The 20,596-nt window shown below is 40.6% G+C and overlaps 1 protein-coding gene across 4 annotated transcripts in view; it reads right to left on the reverse strand.

The window, feature by feature from the left end:
* tpra (translocated promoter region a, nuclear basket protein) overlaps positions 1–20,596 on the reverse strand; it is a 160,489-nt gene that overhangs the window by 12,696 nt on the left and 127,197 nt on the right. For all 4 annotated transcript variants that reach the window (XM_013132787.4, XM_013132788.4, XM_013132785.4 and 1 more), the window contains exons 35-39: positions 13,848–13,918; positions 12,793–12,992; positions 7,896–8,380; positions 7,581–7,781; positions 7,157–7,358 (exon numbers count right to left, since the gene is read on the reverse strand). In XM_013132787.4, the coding sequence (XP_012988241.3) occupies positions 7,157–7,358; positions 7,581–7,781; positions 7,896–8,380; positions 12,793–12,992; positions 13,848–13,918 (1,159 nt within the window). The remainder of the gene's footprint in view (positions 1–7,156; positions 7,359–7,580; positions 7,782–7,895; positions 8,381–12,792; positions 12,993–13,847; positions 13,919–20,596) is intronic.

A 20,596-nucleotide genomic window follows, 5' to 3' on the forward strand; every position in this document is an offset into this window, starting at 1 on the left:
TGAATTTTGCGCAGTGTTGGTAAAATTGGTAAAACATTGGCTAATAGTTAGCTCACACTTTACCCAACGGTCAACTACTGCTACCTCATCTAAGAAATAGCTTAAAAAGAGCAAGGCTCTCACGTGACATTGTGTCCGTCCCAATGTATTTAATCAAAATGCATATACATAGTGAATAAAGCCAATAATAAAGCCATGGATACTTAGCTGCCTAACAGTGTAATAATTCAAAATAAAACATTGAGTTGCATTTAAATGACAGTGACATTTTCTATGCTAACTTAATATTTTAGTTTTTTTATTGATGCAGAGAAAGCATGATCATGTTAAAAAAAATGGAGCACTGACTTCACAAAAAAAAATGTCCAACCTCAAGCAGACCACATTGGTGAAAGCCAGATCCATGTCTCAAAGCTCAAATGGTCAAAGCTGTTAAGTATGTCATTGTAGGGCTCCAGCCTTTTGCTGTTGTTGAACATGAAGCCTTTATAGAATTTGTCAAGGATCTTCAGCCCAATGCAAACATAATCTCAAGGCACACGTTGCATTCCAGAATTGAAAATGTAACCATAAAGATGAAACAGGAGGTGACTGAAGCCATGAGGTTTTTGGATCACATCGCCACCACTACAGACTGCCAGTCAGTTAGAAGAATCGGTTTAATCGGTTTCCTGGCCTGTTCAGCAGATCGCATGGACCTACTGAAGTCCTTCCCTGCTGTCTGCAAGTTGTCTGTGAATCTGAACACACCTCTACCTGCCTCTGCAGCCTGTTAACGACTATTTAGCATTGCAGGATTTCACCCCACGAAGAGCACGACGATTCTCACAATTTTGAAAAACAAAGATTCACTACTTAAGATGAACCGCAAATCTTTCATCTTTAATTAAAGAAGGGAGCAAGAGAAGAAAAATGTGTAAAGGAGAGAGCCAGAGCAGAGGTAGAGACTAAGGGTGCAAGAAGAGGGGGAGCGAGCAAGAGGACATGGAGAAGAAGGGAGACAAGAGGAGACCGTGAGGAAGGAAGCAAGAGGAGAGGAGAAGAGGAGAAAGGAGTTGAGGGAAGGAGGGGTCAATAACGGAAAGTGAGTGAGCAAGGAGAGGGAGGGCGCAAGGGGGGGAGGGAGCAAGAGTAGAAAGGAGTTGAGTGAAAAATAAAGAATTTCTGTCAGTACTTTTACTTTTGATATTTACAATGAGGGATTTTTTTTTTTGATCCCCTGCTGATTTTGTACGTTTGCCCACTGACAAAGAAATAAATCAGTCTATAATGTATATGGTAGGTTTAATGCACAGTGAGAGACAGAATAACAACAAAAAAATCCAGAAAAACACATGTCAAAAATGTTATAAATTGAATTGCATTTTAATGAGTGAATTAAGTATTCAATCCCTCACAATCAGAAAGATTTCTGGCTTCCAGGTGTCTTTTATACAGGTAACAAGCTGAGATTAGGAGCACACTGTCCACAGAAGCAGTCAATCAATCAGATTCCAAACTCTCCACCATGGCCAAAGAACTGTCCAAGTATGTCTATGACAAGATTGTAGACCTACACATGGCGGGAATGGGCTACAAGACCATCGCCAAGCAGCTTGGTGAGAAGGTGACAACAGTTGATGCGATTATTCGCAAATGGAAGAAACACAAAAGAACTGTCAATCTCCCTTAACGGCCACCAGATGGCAGCACTAGATCGCTAGTTACGTTTGGACTTATATAATTTATAAACTCAGAAAAATTACCAACTTCTTCCCAAAAACTCAAGAACACCCCCATACTATGTTGACTAAATATTTATTTGTATATCATATTTATAATACAAACGATGTATTATGGTTCAAAACATCATATATAGTGATGTACACCCTTGTAATCCCTATTCTTGTCTACACATTAGCCTTTCTAAGATGCATGGTCAATGTCGTTGCCTGGTGAAAAGTTCCCATAGCAACCCAAACAATACACAGACAACCCAAATTATACACAGACAACCCAAATTATACACGGAACGCTTCACGAAAGTGGCTACAAATAATATACCATTGAAATCGGACGATTATGGCAATTCTATTTTTATAAATATTTATGCAAATGAGCACTGTCCGCGGATCTGCGGATGTCGACTATGTAAGGTTAAACTGAACCTTATAGTATCCCAAGCACTGAATGTTTCTGTACCTCCGTTTTTTATGCTTAATAATAATCTATTGCACATTTTTATGTAGCAGGGATATACTGTCCCCCTGCTGCCTTGGCTGGTGCTTTTGATGCTGTGTAAATGCTGGGTCCCTTTTATGTCTTTTGGGATAGTTATCCTAGACCAGAGGTGTCAAACCGGTTCCACGGAGGGCCGAGTGTCTGCAGGTTTTTGCTCTCTCCTTGTTCTTGATTGGTTAATTAGGTCACTGATTGGTTAGTTTCTACCCTCACCTGGTTGTGTAGGTATGAACTAGGAACCAATTTATAGGAAAAACCAAAAACCTGCAGACACTCGGCCCTTTGTGGAACCGTTTCGACACCTGTGTCCTAGACGATCTGAATCTTGACGTGCTAATATCAGTATCTGAAACAGAGGAGCTCAACCTACAAGGATATTTCAGTTATTAAGTGTTTATAAAGCATTTACAACAGCTTTTATGATGAACCGTTATATATCTGGTTATGAATGTTTGCGGTTGGACAGTGCAGATCTTTGCTGTTATTTATCCACTTGTGTGGATTGGGCTACGTGGACTTGTTCTAGCCTGGTTTAAATCTTACTTATCTGAAAGATATCAGTTTGTTAGTGTGGATGGCATATCCTCTGACAAGTCAAAAGTATATTTTGGTGTTCCTCAAGGCTCGGTTCTGGGCCCATTATTATTCTCACTATATATGCTGCCTCTGGGTGATGTAATCCGGAATCACAATGTCAACTTTGACTGTTATGCTGATGACACACAGTTATATATTTCAATGAAGCATGGAGAAGCCCCAAAATTAGCTACTTTGGAAGCATATGTTTCAGATAATAGGAAGTGGATGACAGAGAACTTCTTGCGCAACTCAAGAAACACAGAAACGCTTGTTTTAGGACCCAAGAAACAAAGAGCTTTGTTAGCAGATCTCACTGTGAACCTTGACGGCCTCATGGTCATATCCCAAAAAACTGTAAGAAACCTTGACCCTGACCACTCCTTTGATGAACATATAAAATGTCTCAAGAGTTGCTTATTTTCATCTTCGAAACATTGCAAAAATCAACTACTTTTCCCGGTCTCCTCCCGTTTTAAACTTAAGAGGGCATGAGGTCCAGGCCCACATCTGCGGAGTACCTGGTTTGGGGGACCCGTTGCAGTCCCTGTCCAAAGTCCTCCTGGTTGTGTTGCAGATCATGACGATACCCGACGATTTCAGCTGCCACTCTGCTGACCACCCCCCGTGTTGTCCCTGTCCTTGTCCATCCGGTCATGCTTCCGACTTGGACTAGGTTTAAATAGACTCTGGCGCAGCCAGAAATGTAGTGGCCACCCCTCTGAGCCTGGTTCTTCTCTAATTCACTTCCTAAATTTCAGCCTTCTTAAAGTTTTTCCTAGCTAATGAAATTCAACACTATTGTAGTTTGCTCCTTGGGGTTTAAGGCCGGGTGTTTTGTAAAAGCCCTTTGTAACAACTACTGATGTAAAAAGTGTTTTATAAATACATTTGATTGATTGATATTTCAACAGGATCCAGAACCGCTGCAGTGTTCCTCTGGGCCCAAGATTGACTAAGGTGAAGTGGTCTGACTAATCTACATTTCTAAATATTTTTGTGAATTACGGATGTTGGGTCTTCCGGACTTAAGAGGAGAGGGACCATCTGGCTTCTTATTACCGCACAGTTCAAAAGCCAGCATCCAGTGATGGTATGGGGGCGCATTAGTGGTCATGACATGGGTGATTTGCACATCCGTGAAGGCACCATTAATGCTGAACAAAATATACAGGTTTCGGAGCAACATTTGCTGCCATCCAACTTTTTCAGGGAAGGTCTTGCTTATTTCAGCAATGCCAAACCACATTATGCACATATTACAACAGCATGGCTCCGTAGTAAAAAAGTCAGAAGGCTAAACTGGCCTGCCTTTAGTCCAGACCTGTCACCCATTGAAAATATTAGGTGCATTATGAAACAAAAAATACGAGAAAGGAGATCTCGAACAATTGAGCAGCTGAAATCCTATATCAAGCAAGAATGGGAATCCATTTCACTTTAAAACTACAGCAATTGTTTCCTCAATTCCCAAAGGCTTACAGAGTATTGTTAAAAAGAGGTGATGCAAAACAGTGGTAGACATGCCCCAGTCCCAACTTTTTGAAATGTGTTCCTGGCATCAAATTCAACATGGGCATGTATTTTTCCAAAAACAATAACATTTCTGTTTCAACATATGTTGTCTTTGTACGATTTATTTATTTATTTAAATATAGGGATAAATGATTTGCATATCAATGCATTCTTTTTGTATTTGCATAAACTTTTTTTGCAAAAATGTTGGACATGAACTTGCACCAAATGAAAAAAAACTGTTGTAGCAGTTGTCAGAACAGAGGTGTAAACCCAATGCCTTTGGATCCAGAGATGCGTGAACTAGCCTTTATCCAATTTGGAGGGGGGAATTATGGTTTTACCATGGTTGTTCCAATATGTAAGTGTGGAGACGTTTTCCTTTGTCAACTATAGTCAAATGAATGAATATCGTAAATTAATAACTTACATGTTCGGTTTCTGAATGCATTTCATCTGAATTAATACAAATTATGTAGACATTTACAGTGTTGGGCAGTAGCGTCGCTACAAGTAGCGCCTTTACTAGTTAAACTAAATTTCTCAGTAGCGAAGCTCTTTTATTGATCAAGTAGTGCAGTTGCGTCTACACAATCTACATTTTCCCAAGCATTTCTGAAGCTTAAGCACAAGTCTGAAATACAACTGCTAAGGGTCACTAAGTGACGCCACCGCTATACACAGACCTGTATGTGTATTGTGTAGCCGACAGAAGGACTTCCGTATCAACAATCATTGTGCTGATGCCTGCGACTTTGCTATTGGGGAATAAAACCATGCATGTTTGAATTTACTTGATGTAAAGATGGCAGGGGGTGAGGACGACGAGAATTGGATCCAGGAGGAGTCGCCGTGGCCCTACCTCGAGAAATACATGATATTGATTGAAACAACAGATAAAAAGCATATTTTCAGGGGCTCACAGTGCAACCCCGAAAATAAGCTGCTCTCAACTTCCAAGACTTCAAATACAAATTTGAGAACACACATTCAGGTGATTCCTGAATAAGCGAACAACCATCGCCAACCAAACTTATCATCATAATTCAGTACTGTCTGCAAACACCAGCTATAGCAATTTGTCAACAGATAAAGACTAGCTAGCTAAATTTTTTTCACTGTCTGTTGGCAGAAAATAACTAAAATTAGGTGTTGGGTGGTGCAAAAGATTAACTTAGTCTTCTCTGTTTTGAATGGTTCTTTGAACTTCTGCAAAGACAAAGCCTTCACAAAACTGGAACCATTATCTGTTGTTGTAACGGTCACCTTGAAAATCTCTGTGCACATCTTCCAACATCTCAGCCAAAACGTGTGTGGCGCCCTACAATCCTGCGACAGGCTAATACGCCAGAGCAGATGCTTAAGTTTTCTTAGTTTATCAAGTGGATAGTCACCCCAAGAAAGCTTCTGTTGTTTGATGACCACGCATCTGTTGTGGTATATACAGAGTTCTGTTTGGACAAAGTCTTAGACAATGTGCTTTTCATTGATAAATGCTCATCCTCAAGCATCAATGGGGTGAAGCAGAGGTTTGGATACATTTATCAAGATGCAAGGTTGCTCATAGCCTCTGCAGCTTATCCTATGTTCAGATTGGTGTACATCCCCAGTGGAAAGAAGGCTGATATTGTGTCAAACCTGAAAGCAGAAGTAAACCCTGCTTCAAACTCAATCTCCAGATGATCATATGCAGACAGATGGCAAGGACCCAACGGATGACAGTGATGAAGTAACTGGATACTTCCCATCACAGAACAAGAACAGTTCTTAATGGACAGCTACGTGCAATCTACTGAAACCAACCTTGTCAGTGTATTCCACAAACTGCCGATGATGATCTTCCTGAAGTACAACACAGGAGTCCCTGCTAGTGCAGCTTGTGAACAACTCTTTAGTGTAGGAAAATACATTTTCCGACCAAAGAGAAACAGTCTTTCCAATTCAAATGTTGAAAAGCTTCTATTGTGTAGCGTGAACAAACACCTCTTGTGAGTAGGATCCAGCCTTGCCACCTCTTCCTCTAGTGAGGAGGAAACTTTAATATGTAGTGGAAACTTTCATGGAGAGAGATCTTTTTCACACAGAAACACACACGTGATTCAGAGGAAATGTTTTTTTGCCATGTTGTTACTGATTGTTTATAATATTTATCCTTTTCCATCTTTATAAAGTTCCATTACCTTGTTACGTAGGTCTTTTGGCTGTTTTTTTCTGCTCCCCATGTATCAGTACATAGCCTGCTCAGTGAATCCATGTGAAAGCAAACATACTCATTGACTATTTATACACAGACAATAATCGCTATTTAAAAAGCCACAGGTGTGGGAAATTCACCTTTAAATGCCATTCTCACCTGTGTGTGTCACCTTTTGTGTTTGTAACAAGGCCAAACATTCAAGGGTATGTACACTTTTAATTAGGGCAATTTGGGGGATTTCTGTTATCATTATGATTTAAAAAAAGAGTCAAACAACTATGTGATAATAAACGGCTTCATATGATCACTATCCTTAAATAAAATAGTTTTTTTGAATGATCAATCTACCTGTCCGAAAGAAAAAGCAAAAAATCTGAGTCGAACCGCATCCATTTCATGTCATTAGTTCTTCCACCATGGAAATGCAGCTGAACCATTGTTTTAGTTTTTGCCCTTGCTTAATCCAGCTCTTTTTACGAATAGCTCTACAATTCGAAAAGATAACTATGTTCTATGGCTATTCAAGTGTTTGTTTTAATATATTCCCTTCATGATCTGCAACCTAACACACACAAAAAGTGAATGGGTCTGAATATTTCAACAGGCACTGTAGTTTGGACTTTTATCCAAATAAGGAAACCCACTCACCACTTTGAGAGTCAGCTTGTTTTTGGGAGGTGGAGTCTGTAGCTCCCATGCTCTCATTGTCTGAGGCAGGCTCTGAAGTCTCCAGACCTCTCTCGTCCCCCTCTCCTTCAAATGGCTCGATGGCATCTCTACTCCCCTCGTTGCTTTCCTCTCCTCCCATCCCCGGGTCGTCATCTTCATTGACTTCATCCTCTTCCTCATACTTATGAAATGAAAATGTAATTAGTTGAATAACATACCAGCAAATCACATTTATATACAAAATTGTGTATATAATGTGATATACAAACAGGAATGGAAATTAAGTGCTTTCACAGATAAGAAAAAAATTATAAATAAATAATCTAGAGTGAAAAGCTGAAAGTGCAAACAAACATTGAACAGAATAAGGTCTTCAGAATATAATGTACACTGAAAACCTCACCTGCTCTGCCTCTTCCTCTTCGTCTCGATTGGAGCTGTCTGTGTCAATGACAATGACGTCAGGCTGGCGTTCCTCAATGGAGTCCTGCATATTAGAAGTCCGGAGAGTCACCTGATGGTCTGAGGGGACCGACTGGGATACCCCGTCCTCTTCCTCCTCCTCCACCTCTCTATATATAGGGAATGACACATCTGGTAGCTCCTAAGAACACAAATGAAGTATCACAGGATTATGCAAATAGACTCACATGGCAATGAATGGACTCACCATACAAGGGCAAAGGTACCCTCGATTTTCCCTTCCCCTCGATTTTACCTGGTTGCCATCTGGAGTCTCTTGGTTCACTCCTGATACTTCAGCATCTCCATCTGTGCCCTCTTCACAATCTTCCTCCAGGCCCACTCTCTGGATGATACAGAGCTTCTTAGGGATTGGTTGTTCTTCACTCTCCTCCTGGACCATGTCGGTGCTATCGGACGCAGCCTCCTGCTCGTCCTCACGGGGACGCTTAGGCCCTGTAGAGCCTACTATGGCCATACCTGAGCAAAACACTGCTGTAGATGTTGAAGGCCTCTCCATCTGACCGCCAGTACCAGCCTCTGGTTCCTGGTTTGCAGGCTCAGAGGTGGATGGGGCCTGCTGTTGCTGGGTGGGCTGAACAAAAGCAGTGGCTTGGCTGCTAATTGACTGAGAGTGTGCGGTGTTCTGGACGTTGGGGCTGGTGGAGCGGACTGAGCCACTGGTGCTGCCAAACACAGACACATGTTCCACGGAGATTCCACCCTCAGAGGTCTGAAGCACTGGTTAATACAAAAGAGGGTTAAGGTTAAATATAGAGTGCTTACATTTCTACGTTTCTCACACACAAATCTGTTTCCCCATCTTGTGGGTATATGAGGCAAATATTTTATTTTCTCTATAAACTTACCTGGTAAATAGTGTAAAAGGCAATGAAGGAATAATGGGAAAAGAGGAAGAAAAAATGGGTCAAGGCCCTAATTGTTGACTACAAAATCAAAGAAGTCTCTGGACATAAATTCAATTAAAAACCTTATTGCATAAGAGTAAGAACAGTCCATAAATGCAGACTGGAGGATATCAAGGATTTGAAAAGTTCTGTTTGGAAAAACAAGTCTGATCAACCACTAGTGAGCTCTGTGAATGTCTACTGAAGACAACAGTGCTGGATGATCGTAGAATCCTTTCCATGGTGAAAAAGAGAAGGTTTGGAGAAGGCTCATGAACTGAAGCATAACTCATTATCTGTAAAACACGGTGGAGGCTTCTAATGGCACAGGGTCACTAGTGCTTATTGATGTGACAAAAGTCAGAAGCAGCCAGATGAATTCTCAAGTGTTTAGAGATATAGTCTGCTCAGATACAGCCAAATTCAGTGAAGTTGATTGGATGGCGCTTCAATTTACAGATGGACAATAACCCAAAACATACTGCCAAAGCAGCCCAGGAGATAAAAAAAAAATAATTGTATTCTGCAATGGCCGAGTCAATCACCTGATCTCAACCCGATCGAACATACATTTCACTTGGTGAAGACAAAACGTAAGGCAGAAAGACCCACAAACAAACAAGTGAAGACAGCTGCAGTAAAGGCCTGTCAAAGGATCACAATGAGGAAGCCCAGCGTTTGGTAATGTCCATGTGTTCTAGACTCCAAGCAGTCAGTCTGCAAAGGATTCTTGCCAAAGTACTAAAAATGAACATGTAATTTATGATTGTGTTAATTTGTCCAATTACATTTGAGCCCCTACAATAAGGGGGCAGTATGAAAATGAAACATTTTTGTTCAACCAACTGAATTAAAACTGAAAGTCTGCACTTCAATTGCATCTCAGTTGTTTCATTTCAAATCCATTGTGGTGGCATACAGAGCCAAAATTATGAAAATTGTGTCTGTGTCCAAATACTTCTAGACTTAGCTGTATAAAACAAAACCCTATTTACATCAGGAATACTCCAATGTGCTTATACAGATACCTAGCCTAAAAGCCCAAAGAACAAGCAACAACAACAAATTCATGCAAAGATGCTAGGAAAAACTAATTTCTAGAGTCAGAAAACTAAGATAACAAGGGAAGAGCCAGACTAAATATTGGCCAGTCCATTTCTGGCTGTCCCAGGTAAAAATATAATCATAAGAATATGATACTTTTAAGGCCACATCAATATACAGCTCTGTAAAAAATTAAGAGACCACTCCTAATTTCTCTTAAATCAGCATCTCTACATGTATGGCAGCCATACCATTCCAGTGTCTGTTAAATTCCAACACAGACACACCTAATTTTACTTAATGAGGTACTGATTAGGTGATTACCTAAACCAAATCAAATTTAATGAGTATATGAGGATTATAAAATGTAAATATAAAAACCACTGCCGTGGTCATCACTATCCTCTTGCAACAGGACCCGTGGGATGGCAAAAACAGTGACAGTAGTACCTCAAAAGGTAATAAAAAAATTAAATACTATTCAGCATGACAAAAGAGTTGAAAAGAAAAGCTTTGAGAGAGGAAAATAAGGGTTCAATTCTGGCTTTACAGTGAGCGTCAGGTTGCTTCCATCCTGAAAATTTCAAAGATGGCGGTTTCATGTCTGTTGCTTGAACAAGGTCAAGCAACAGACACTGGAGACAGCAAAGCTACAGACTGGCGGAGGGCAAAAACGACCATTGACCGAGATGATCGTCAACTCATTTGAATGTCACTCAACAACCGTAAAATGACATCAAGTGACCTACAAAAAGAATGGCAAACAGCAGCTGGGGTTAAGTGCACAATGAGGACAGTTCGAAACAGGGGCAGGGCTGAAGTCATGCAAAGCTAGAAAAAAAGCCCTTCATCATTGAGAAGCAAAGAAGAGCCAGATTGAAGTTTGCAAAAGACCATAATGATTGGACCGTAGAGGAATTGAGTAAGGTCATCTTCTCTGACAAGTCAGATTTTCAGCTTTGCCCAACACCTGGTCGCCAGATGGTTAGACGGAGACCTGGAGAGGCCTACACGCCACAGTGTCTCGCAACCACTGTGAACTTTGGAGGAGGATCGGTGATGATCTGGGGATGCTTCAGTAAGGCTAGAATTGGGCAGATATGTCTTTGCGAAGGACGCATGAATCAAGCCACGTACAAGGTTATCCTGGAAGAACACACGCTTCCTTCTGCTCTGACAATGTTCCCCAACTCTGAGAACCGTTTTTTTCAGGAAGACAATGCTCCATGGCACACAGCCAGGCCAATCAAGGTGTGGATGGAGGACCACCAGATCAAGACCCTGTCATGGCCAGCCCAAACTCCTGACCTGAACCCCATTGAAAACCTCTAGAATTTGACCAAGAGGAAGATGGATGGTCACAAGCCATCAAACAACGCCGAGCTACTTGAATATTTGTGCTAGGAGTGGCATGAAGTGATTAAAAATCAGGGTTATTCCACCAAATACTCTTCTTCCTAAGTTAAAACATTAGTATTTTGTTGATGAAAAATGTATATGAATTTGGTTTCTTTGCATTATTTGAGGTCTGAAAACAATGCATCTTTTTTATTTTGACCAGTTATTTTCTACAAATAAATACTCTAAATGACAATATTTTTATGTGGAAATTGGGAGTAATATTGTCAGTAGTTTATAGAACACATTTTATTTTTTCACACGCATACCTATGAATAGTAAAACCAGAGAAACTGAAATATTTGAAACGGTCTCTTGATTTTTTTTCAGAGCTGTATTTGCATGGTCAGGTGACCAGTGGGCCAATACCAAGGTTCACTGCAATGTCTTCTTCAATCTCATAAAACATTGTAGAAATAATTTATGGAGCAAAATTGACCTCAAATGTAGACGGTAAGAAAAGAAAAACATAACAAATATTTGATAGTATGAAAAAACAGAATTCAAAAATGTATTCAAGTGTGGAAAAAATTTATGCTAAGATAATTAAATGGATTTTCGTGTCCGATCTTAAAATATTTTCGTTTTCTAACATGTTTTTTCCACATTCGCTTCTTCTTACGATTAGAATTTCGTAACACCTTCATTTGAGTCATGTTTTCTCAAAACCAAGTTTTAAGCCTTTATTGGCATGGAGGCGAGGCTTTATCTGGGCATTGAATTCTGGGCATGGCAATAGTGACGTCGACGCAACCTGGGAACAGTTTATTATTATGTTTTCAAAAGTACACATTTTGCCTAGTTTATACAATTCTTAAAATCTCTCCACATGTTGCATTGGGAAAGCAGTGCATGGAAAGGCAATGGTTTTCAACTGATAATGGTGCGATTCATGGGTAATCGGGTGCAAGAACTCAATGCCAATACCAATAGAGGCTCAAAACTTGGTTTTGAGAAAACATGACTCGAACAAAGGTGGGAAGAAATTGTAAACGTAAGGAGCGAACGTGGGAAAAACGTGTTTAAACTAAGATGTTTTAAGAATGGACACGAAAATCAATTTAATGATTTCAGCATACACTTTTTCACTCTTGAATCAATTGTTTTCATACGATTGAATTTAGTTTTCATAGTATGAAATATTTCAGTTACATTTTTCTTTTCTTACAGTCAATGAGCTCAATTAAGCTTGATTAAAATGACATGCCATTACTGAAAACAGGGGAAAATACTTGTTTTTATTACTTGTTAAAAGGATCCGCTCTAGGAACATGATCAAATCTAACTAATCCTTTTAACTGAAAAATACCATCCTTAGTGCAAAGCCAGAGGCCTCTACTGACCAAAAGTGTGCCTTCTTATGGACAAGAGAACAGAGCATTAACCTTTTTCATGAAGTCAACTATGTGTGACTTCAGTGTCATTGCATTTCAATGGTTGATCCATCCGCATGACCCAGTTAAGTGCCTGCACCCAGTGTTACGCCCTCAATGGCGCTGCATATCCACTCACAGGTGCCAGAATTGGCAATATATACTGATGTGTCTTTCAATCCTATTAAAACAGACATTGCAGTTCACCCACCAAATTAAAACCTAATTTTGATTGGCATTGAGAACTTGCTGTTTTATTTAGGATGAGCATGACAATTTCATAAAGTAAGACAGAATCCTCTAGTGACTAAAAGTTTTTTAATAGAATTCATAACTGAAGGCATCTACCAATTTAATTTAATCAACTGGATGGGACAGATCTTTCCTTATATCTGATACCGAACGTATAATACAGACCAACTCCTCTCACCTTCCTGGTTGTCAGACTGTGTGGTGGGCATGACGGTGGCAGTGGGAGTGGGTACAGTCACGGGCACCATTGGTCGGATGCTGGCCCTCGGGGTGGACTTATTTCCGGGGATCTGGGAGGGTTTACCAGTGGAACCACCTGTCACGGGGGTAGGCTTGATGTTGGCTGTGGGGGGCTGCTCTGAGGAGCCGGAAGAACCACTTGAAAATGAAATGTGAGAAAAAATACAGAATTGGTGTTAAAAGCTGGGGATGCTTTTTTATTTAAGTATATATTTTAGTGTGTGTTAGTGATGTGTGAAACAGAGTTGTTTGTGTTCCACCTATACCTGCATGTAATTCCTAATAACCCATTTATAACCGCCCCGACTATATGTCCACACCCATATGTCCACATATGTCCTATGCCCTATAGGCTTTTTTTCAAACGGGGAGAACTATTATCTCACAACACCAAGACCATTTCAAGAAATGCACACAAGTAGCTTATATTAATCATGTTATCGTAATAGTTGTGTAAACATCTGAGGTAAATAATAATACCAGCTAAGTCATGGTCAGTTAATGGCATAACGACAAATTGCCAACAAGAACAATTCCATCTGAAAAAGCTACTTAAATATCTATTGGCTACGTAGTCTGACAGAAGGTCCAAAAAGAATAGCTCTCAAATTACATTTTGGGGCTAGACAGAAAGAGTTAGCGATGCCTTAAGATACCACAGTGATACATTGAGAATCAAGCATTATCTGTTGGAGGAATTTAGAGGGGAGAAGTAGCGTTTTCGATCAACAGCTTCACACTGAATAACCTCAAGCCGCTTGAAGGCAGCGGAAATGGTACTCCGAGAGGCATATTATTGCACAATAACAGATCAGTACAAACAGAAATGATAGGCCTAGCAATGTATATTTTAACACTCAATCTGCCTGCAACCCACCTACTATTCTACCAAACTTAATTCTATGACTCTAAAACTGCTTGCCCCACAGATATAACGGCGATATCTGCAGGATGAGCGCATCATTAGTGTGCATGATCCAGACATCTTTATACCTTCCCCTGTCCGTAGCTTGGGTGGTCCTCTGGGTGATCTGCCTTTGCTCAGGAGCTCTTTGTGGTTGCTCCTGCGTATAAGAGTAAAAAGAAGTCACAAATAACTAAATTAATTTTAACTGACTCCTGGGTTGACTGATTCAAATTGAATTGATCCGAAATCCCTGTGTATCAGGTCTTTGTTTCAGGGAGAAAAACACGAATGGGTGCATGTGCTCAAGAGTGTCTTTGATCAGGGCTTGAAAGTAATTCCTAATAACCCATGTGAAACTGCCGCAGCTTCATGGATATAGTAAAATTCTGAAGCCCGCACCGACACGCAAATATACAAAATGCACTGTAACATGCAGTTCACGGTGCATTACCAAATAAGCTTCTTTTCCAGATGGTGGAAACTGTTCTCTCCCAAGACTTCGATTACATCAGAGAAAGTGCACAAATGTCACGTTCTCAACTGATTTGTTTGTCATTTCTGGCAAACAAGGGTCTTTGCTTGGCCCTGCATAGATACGTGTGCTGGCATCTGAAATATAGCCTACTCCGTTACTCATAATTGTTGCCTAGATCTCTCAGAATCAACAGATCATTATAAATGAAATCGTCAGGCCAGGAAATGTCATTTAACATTCAACTCGACAGCAACCTACCAGCTCACCCTCCCCAAAACTGTTTTATGACTGTAAACACGCTCACCTCGCAGATACAACTGCAGGTTCTGTGAGATAGGAGTTATTCTGAGCATCTACCGAGGATAATAAAAATATGCCTGAGACGGTTCAAACAGTTGTGGCCTTGCGGGACGCTAGGCCATAAAAATATAAAATTATAAAATATTATAAATTTTCTTCCTCATTGCAACACCAGATTATGCATCACTAAATGTTTGTCTCAGTAAAATACAGGGTTCAGTGAACTATTTCTCTCTTCACAGTTTGCAGCTCAGAGAAACATCACATTTTAGGACCCAAGAAACAAAATTTGTGGACAGATCTCACAGTGAACTTTGACGGTTGTATGGTCGTATCACAAAAAATGTGGAGACCTCTGCGTTACCCTCAACCAGAGTAGCTTTATCCCCATTTCACTGACACAATTCATAATTTTGGCTCTGTACGCCACCACAATGGTTGTTTCATTTCAAATGAAACAACCGAGCAGACATCAAACAAAATATCATATGAAACATTTTGGAATTGCACCCATTTTCATACAGTCGCCTTATTTCAGGGGCTCAAATTTAATTGGACAAATTAACACAATCTAACATTTTCATTTCTAGTACTTTGTCCAGAATCCTTAACAGAACACACAGACATTGCCAAAAGGTAGGTTTCCGCCTTCGTGATGCTTTGCCAGGCCTTTACTGCAGCTATCTTCAGTTGTTGTTTGTTTGTGGGTCTTTCTGCCTTAAGTTTCGTCTTCAGCAAGTGAAGTGCATGCTCAATCAGGTTGAGATGAGGTGATTGACTCGGTCATTGCAAAATATTCCACTCCTTTGCCTTAAAAACTCCTGGGTTTCCTTGTGTTTTGGGACATTGTCCATCCTTAAATTGAAGCGCCATCCAATCTACTGAATTTGGCTGAATCTGAGCAGACAATATATCCCTATACACTTCAGAATTAATCCAGCTGCTTCTGTCTTCGGTCACATCATCAATAAACACTAGGGAACCGGTGCCATTGGAAGCCATGCATGCCCATGCCGTCACAATGCCTCCCCCGTGTTTTACAGATTATGTGGTATGCTTCGGATCAAGAGCCATTCCAAGGCTTCTTCATACTTTTCTCTTCCCACCATTCTGGTACAAGTTGATCTTAGTTTCATCTGTCCAAAGAATGCCGTTCCAAAAATGGGCTGGCTTTTTTTGGCAAAGTCTAATCTGGCCTTTCTATTCTTGAGGTTTATGAATGGTTTGCACCTTGTGGTGAACCCTCTGTATTTGCTCTTGTGAAGTCTTCTCTTTATGATAGACATGGATAATGATATGCTTACCTCCTGCAGAGTGGTCTTCACTTGGCTGGATGTTGTGAAGGGGTTTTTCTTTACCATGGAAAGGATCCTACGATCATCCACCACTGTTGTTTTCTGTAGACGTCCAGGCCTTTCTGTTGCAGAGCTCACCAGTGGGTACTTTTTTTCTCAGAATGTACCAAACTGTTGATTTGGCAACTCCTTATGTTCCTGCGATCTCTTTGATGGATTTTGTTTTTGCAGCCTGAGGATGGCCTGTTTCACTTGCATTGAGAGCTCCTTTGACTGCATGCTGTGCAGTCAAAGCAATAGCATCCAAATGCGAATGCCACACCTGGGATCAACTCCAGACCTTTCACCAGCTTCACTGATGAAGAAATAATGAAAGAATAGCATATAACTTTCCATGAAACAGCTTTTGAGTCAAGTGTAGTTACTTTTGGTCCCTTGAAAAAGAGGGTGCTACATATTAAAGAGCTGTAATTCCTAAACCCTTCCTCCAATTTTGACTTTATTTCTGACCCTAACTATTCAGAACATTGCAAAAAACAAATCCATGCTTTTGTTACTTCAAGATTAGACTAATGCAATGCTATTCTCTCCGGTTATCCTTATAAAACAGTAAACTTCAATAAGTGGTTAAAACTGCTGCTAGAACATTAACTATGACAAAAATAAATTGACACATTACTCCTGTATCTCTAAATAGGCTGTCTGTTAAAGCTATGGCTGATTTAAATGTTAACCCGCAAAACATTACTTGCTCCTACTTGTTGAATTGGTCCAGCCATACATACCTACACGTACACTAAGATTACAAGATGCAGGTCTCAAAATTGTACCTAGAATTTCTAAACAAACAGCTGGAGGCAGGGCTTTCTCACAGAGCTACAATACTGTGGAATAATCTGACCATTAAGGTTAGAGATGGAAACTCAGTCCAAACCTTTAAGTGTCTACTAAAGACTCATCTCTTCAGCAAGGTATTTGATTAAGTGCTGTCTGGCCCAAGGGTGTGAAGGTGAACAGAAAGGCATTGGGTTTTACAAGCCACCCTTGCTACAATTGTTTGACAGGCTCTCATCTCCACTGGGATGTCCTTTCTCCAATGACACTTGGGGGCAGAGTCACTGGCTGTTGTTCTCTCTGCTGCTGTCCTTGTGCAATGGGAGTAAGTTCTGGGAGCGATATTTGGCCCTCATTAAGGGTTGTTGCGGTTGTTTGGTGTCCATTTGGTCAGATGTTTGGCGTCCATTTGGTCAGATGTTTGACAAAGGGGGTGAAATTACTTCCTGCCTGTTGTGCCCTGTCTGGCATTACCTTTGGACAGGGCCACAGTGTCACTGGACCCCCCGTCAAAGCCCCGAAGTTTTATGCTGCTACATAAGCCGTGGGACTAGGGTCTCTAACTTTTTGTGTCCCCTGTTCCGTTTAAACTTAGAAGGACATGAGCCCTTGATCCTGTTGAGAAAAAGGGCAGAGTGGAGGAGGTGAGCCGAAGATTTCAAGAGCAGCAGCCAATGACGGATCAGCAATCTGCACCAGGAAACGAGACAGATGACATACAACTAGCCCCCTCCCCCTTGGTGTTTGTCTATGAACCAAATGAAGACCCCAGTAAAGCAGCCAACTTTCAACAGAAATGGGGAGGGCCTACATAGACCCCAAATAAGGATGACGGGAGGGGTTGTAATATCTGTGGTCATGTGTTAATAATAAACCAATCATTGAACAATTTTGTATAATATGTACATCCTTCATACACAAAGGGAGGGGACTGAAAGATGATATCATGGTAAACCAATCATTGTACAATTATGTAAAATGTGTAGCTCCTTCATAAACATAATTAATAAAAAAACATTATAAAAGGGTCTGGAGGGTCCCATAACAAGGACTTTTTGATTGAGGACTCGGAAAAAGTTGATCTGACTCTTGGCTACTGGACCTTCCCGGAACCCGGTGCTAAGTACGAACGATAGGGGTGACTCTCAGTACCTCAGGCTCGGTGGGTGAACCGGTTCTAAATAAGCGTGACTACAAATATTGATGAGCTATAGAAACCGCTGAGTTGCAACATAAAAAGTTCCTACATCGGAGGATTGATCAATAGGACCGTTCCAGACTTAGGACGCGTGTCATAAGCCAGGGGGGAAGTTAACTGACCTTGCAGTTGGTCAAGTTACACCTTACGCTACATTCCAGTGCCTGGTAAAATGAGTTTGGTGTAATCCTTCCCAAGATGTAAAATCAAAACTAAAAGATCCCAGGGCTAGTATGAAATAACCTAAGACGCTTGGTGTCGTCACCTGATTCAAACTGAGGTCTAACAAATAACAGGAAGTAAGTTGATGAGGTGATCCCATAGGTAAAGGCGGCGAAAATACACACCCGAAAGACTCATAGCTGTCCTGGTCCACAGTCCTTATGGTTGTGTTACAGATCAAGTTGCTTGGGGTTTCAGGAGTGTCAGTAAAAACCCCTTGTGACAATGATTGATGAAAAAGGGCTATGTTGGAAGCCTATTTTATTTGTAAGTTGTATTATTATTATTATTGTTTCATCAGTTCAATGTGACACTCTGTTGTTTTTGGATCATTCATTATTACACTCTGAACACAAATGACACATCAACTCTTGATGAACAAAATATATTAAAGATCAAAATCTTTACTGTACATTGTGCAGTTTGTTGAGAACAAAATAACTTAACACTCAGTGCAGGGTCCTAAATTAACACCCGCCAAGCACCAAATGTGGGTAGATTTTATGTTTGGCGAGTAAATATCAGAAGGCTATCCACCACACTGGCGGGTAAATGTCTGTACTCAGTGTTTCCCTCTTACTAGGGGTGTAACGATCCATCTACTACATCGATGTATCGATTCATATTCCTATGATCCAACTACATCGATCTGTGCTCAGCAAGTTGGCCTTCCGGACGATATATATCGATCTAACATCGTTTTAAAATGTAATCAATCGATTGTATCGATACTAGGAAATAACCCATTGGATTTAAGCACGTCAGACTTTATAGGAATGTTTTTTCTTAGCACTTTTAATGATAAAGGCGATAAACGTTACTCGATTCAGTCTGCCTATCCGTGGCGTCATCGCCCCGAGCCAGCAGCAGCGCAAAGACAACAAAACAGCAGATGGCAGAGGAGAAGCCGACGAGCGAGAAATTATCTAGCCACCATTGCGGTCCAGTGTGTGGAAAGTGTTGGTTGCACTTTATTTTTGATATTAGTACTGTATTAGTACTAATTCTATGAAAAACAACAGCAAAAGTAGCAGGTAAACCTACTGTTAATTCAACCTGAAGAGATGTTGGTTGCACTTTATTTTTTATAGTAATATAGTAGTATTTTTATGTTGAAAAACAAAAGCACAAGTAGCAGGTAAACCTACTGTTGAAATGTTGGTTGCACTTACTGTACTTTTATTTAAAATGTATTGAATATTGAAAATGAGAGCACAACATTTTAACTTCCTATTAATTCAACCTAAAGTGTTGGTTGCACTTTATTCAAATAAAATGTGAATGCATTTGCCATTAATTGTTGTTTACTTGTTTGTTTATATCCATAATTAATTGATACCTGATTCCCTTACAAGAAACAACAGGAATCTAGGAAACTTAACCTGCACTGTCCAGTATCCAGGTATTTATTTCAGTCAAACGGGTAGAATTTTTGGCTGAAAAGATACTGAATCGATTTCAAGTCACTGAATCGTTTCGGATCGTATCGTTCTAAATGAACCATTATCGGCCTCGAATTGTATCGACAACCACGAATCGTGATACGAATCGAATCGTGGTTAAAATGAATCGTTACACCCCTACCTCTTACTGTAATCAGAGGTGAAGAGCGGCACGGCTAAATTGAATCAAGCTAAAGTTACTGGCTGTGTCTGTGGATGCACACGTTTCTGTTTAACTGTCACCAAGTGGCTGCCAAATTGATATAAAGAAGGTACTGTAGCCCGGGTTGTCTGAGCAACAACCCAAGGTAAGAAGCTAGCTAGCTAACTGCCACAACTCTATAGCTACAATAAAGAAGCATCATGCAGGCAACATTCGAGATTCGGCAGCAACAATAAGAGGGCCAGATTTCTCTTATTAAAGAAATTCGATTTTGTTATCATTGTTGATTTGCTTTTGCTCATTAGCTTTGGAGAGGGATTGTGTTAAATATGGGAGGCCCTCATAAAGAGGAAGGCATAGGCTACGGTATGTGGAAAGTGGCAACTGATGGAAGCTTTAGAGAAGTTTGTGTGGGGTTTATTGATCTGTGTTGTAGTCCTTTTCGCTCAGGTTGGATGGATTGTCCCTCTGACCGCCTCCGCCCTCCCGCAGTGTTCCGCCGGGCCGTTCGCTGGGAGTCCTGGGACTTTTGCATAGTTCACCCCGCCTGGCGACACTGCATCGGGGGAGAAAATGTTCCTACAATCGACGTAGCCAATCCCGCTGGTGACTGAGATGGTCCACACACTTTGGCTCTATGGACTTTGTTGTTGTGAACGTGGTGATGCAGTAGACCGTTTGGAGGCCGTTTCTCACAGTTGAAGTGTACCAATGGTAAAAATTACAGACCTCTACATACTTTAAGTAGGAAAACCTGCAAAATCGGCAGTGTATCAAATACTTGTTCTCCCCACTGTATACACATTTACAACCCCCCCCCCCCCCACCTGATCAGTTACACAAAATACATTCTGAAATCTTCGGTTCATCATGCAGGTTTTTATTTTTTTTACACAGTTGAGTAGG

Source organism: Esox lucius, chromosome 3, assembly GCF_011004845.1.
Source record: "Esox lucius isolate fEsoLuc1 chromosome 3, fEsoLuc1.pri, whole genome shotgun sequence".
Classification (NCBI taxonomy): domain Eukaryota; kingdom Metazoa; phylum Chordata; class Actinopteri; order Esociformes; family Esocidae; genus Esox; species Esox lucius.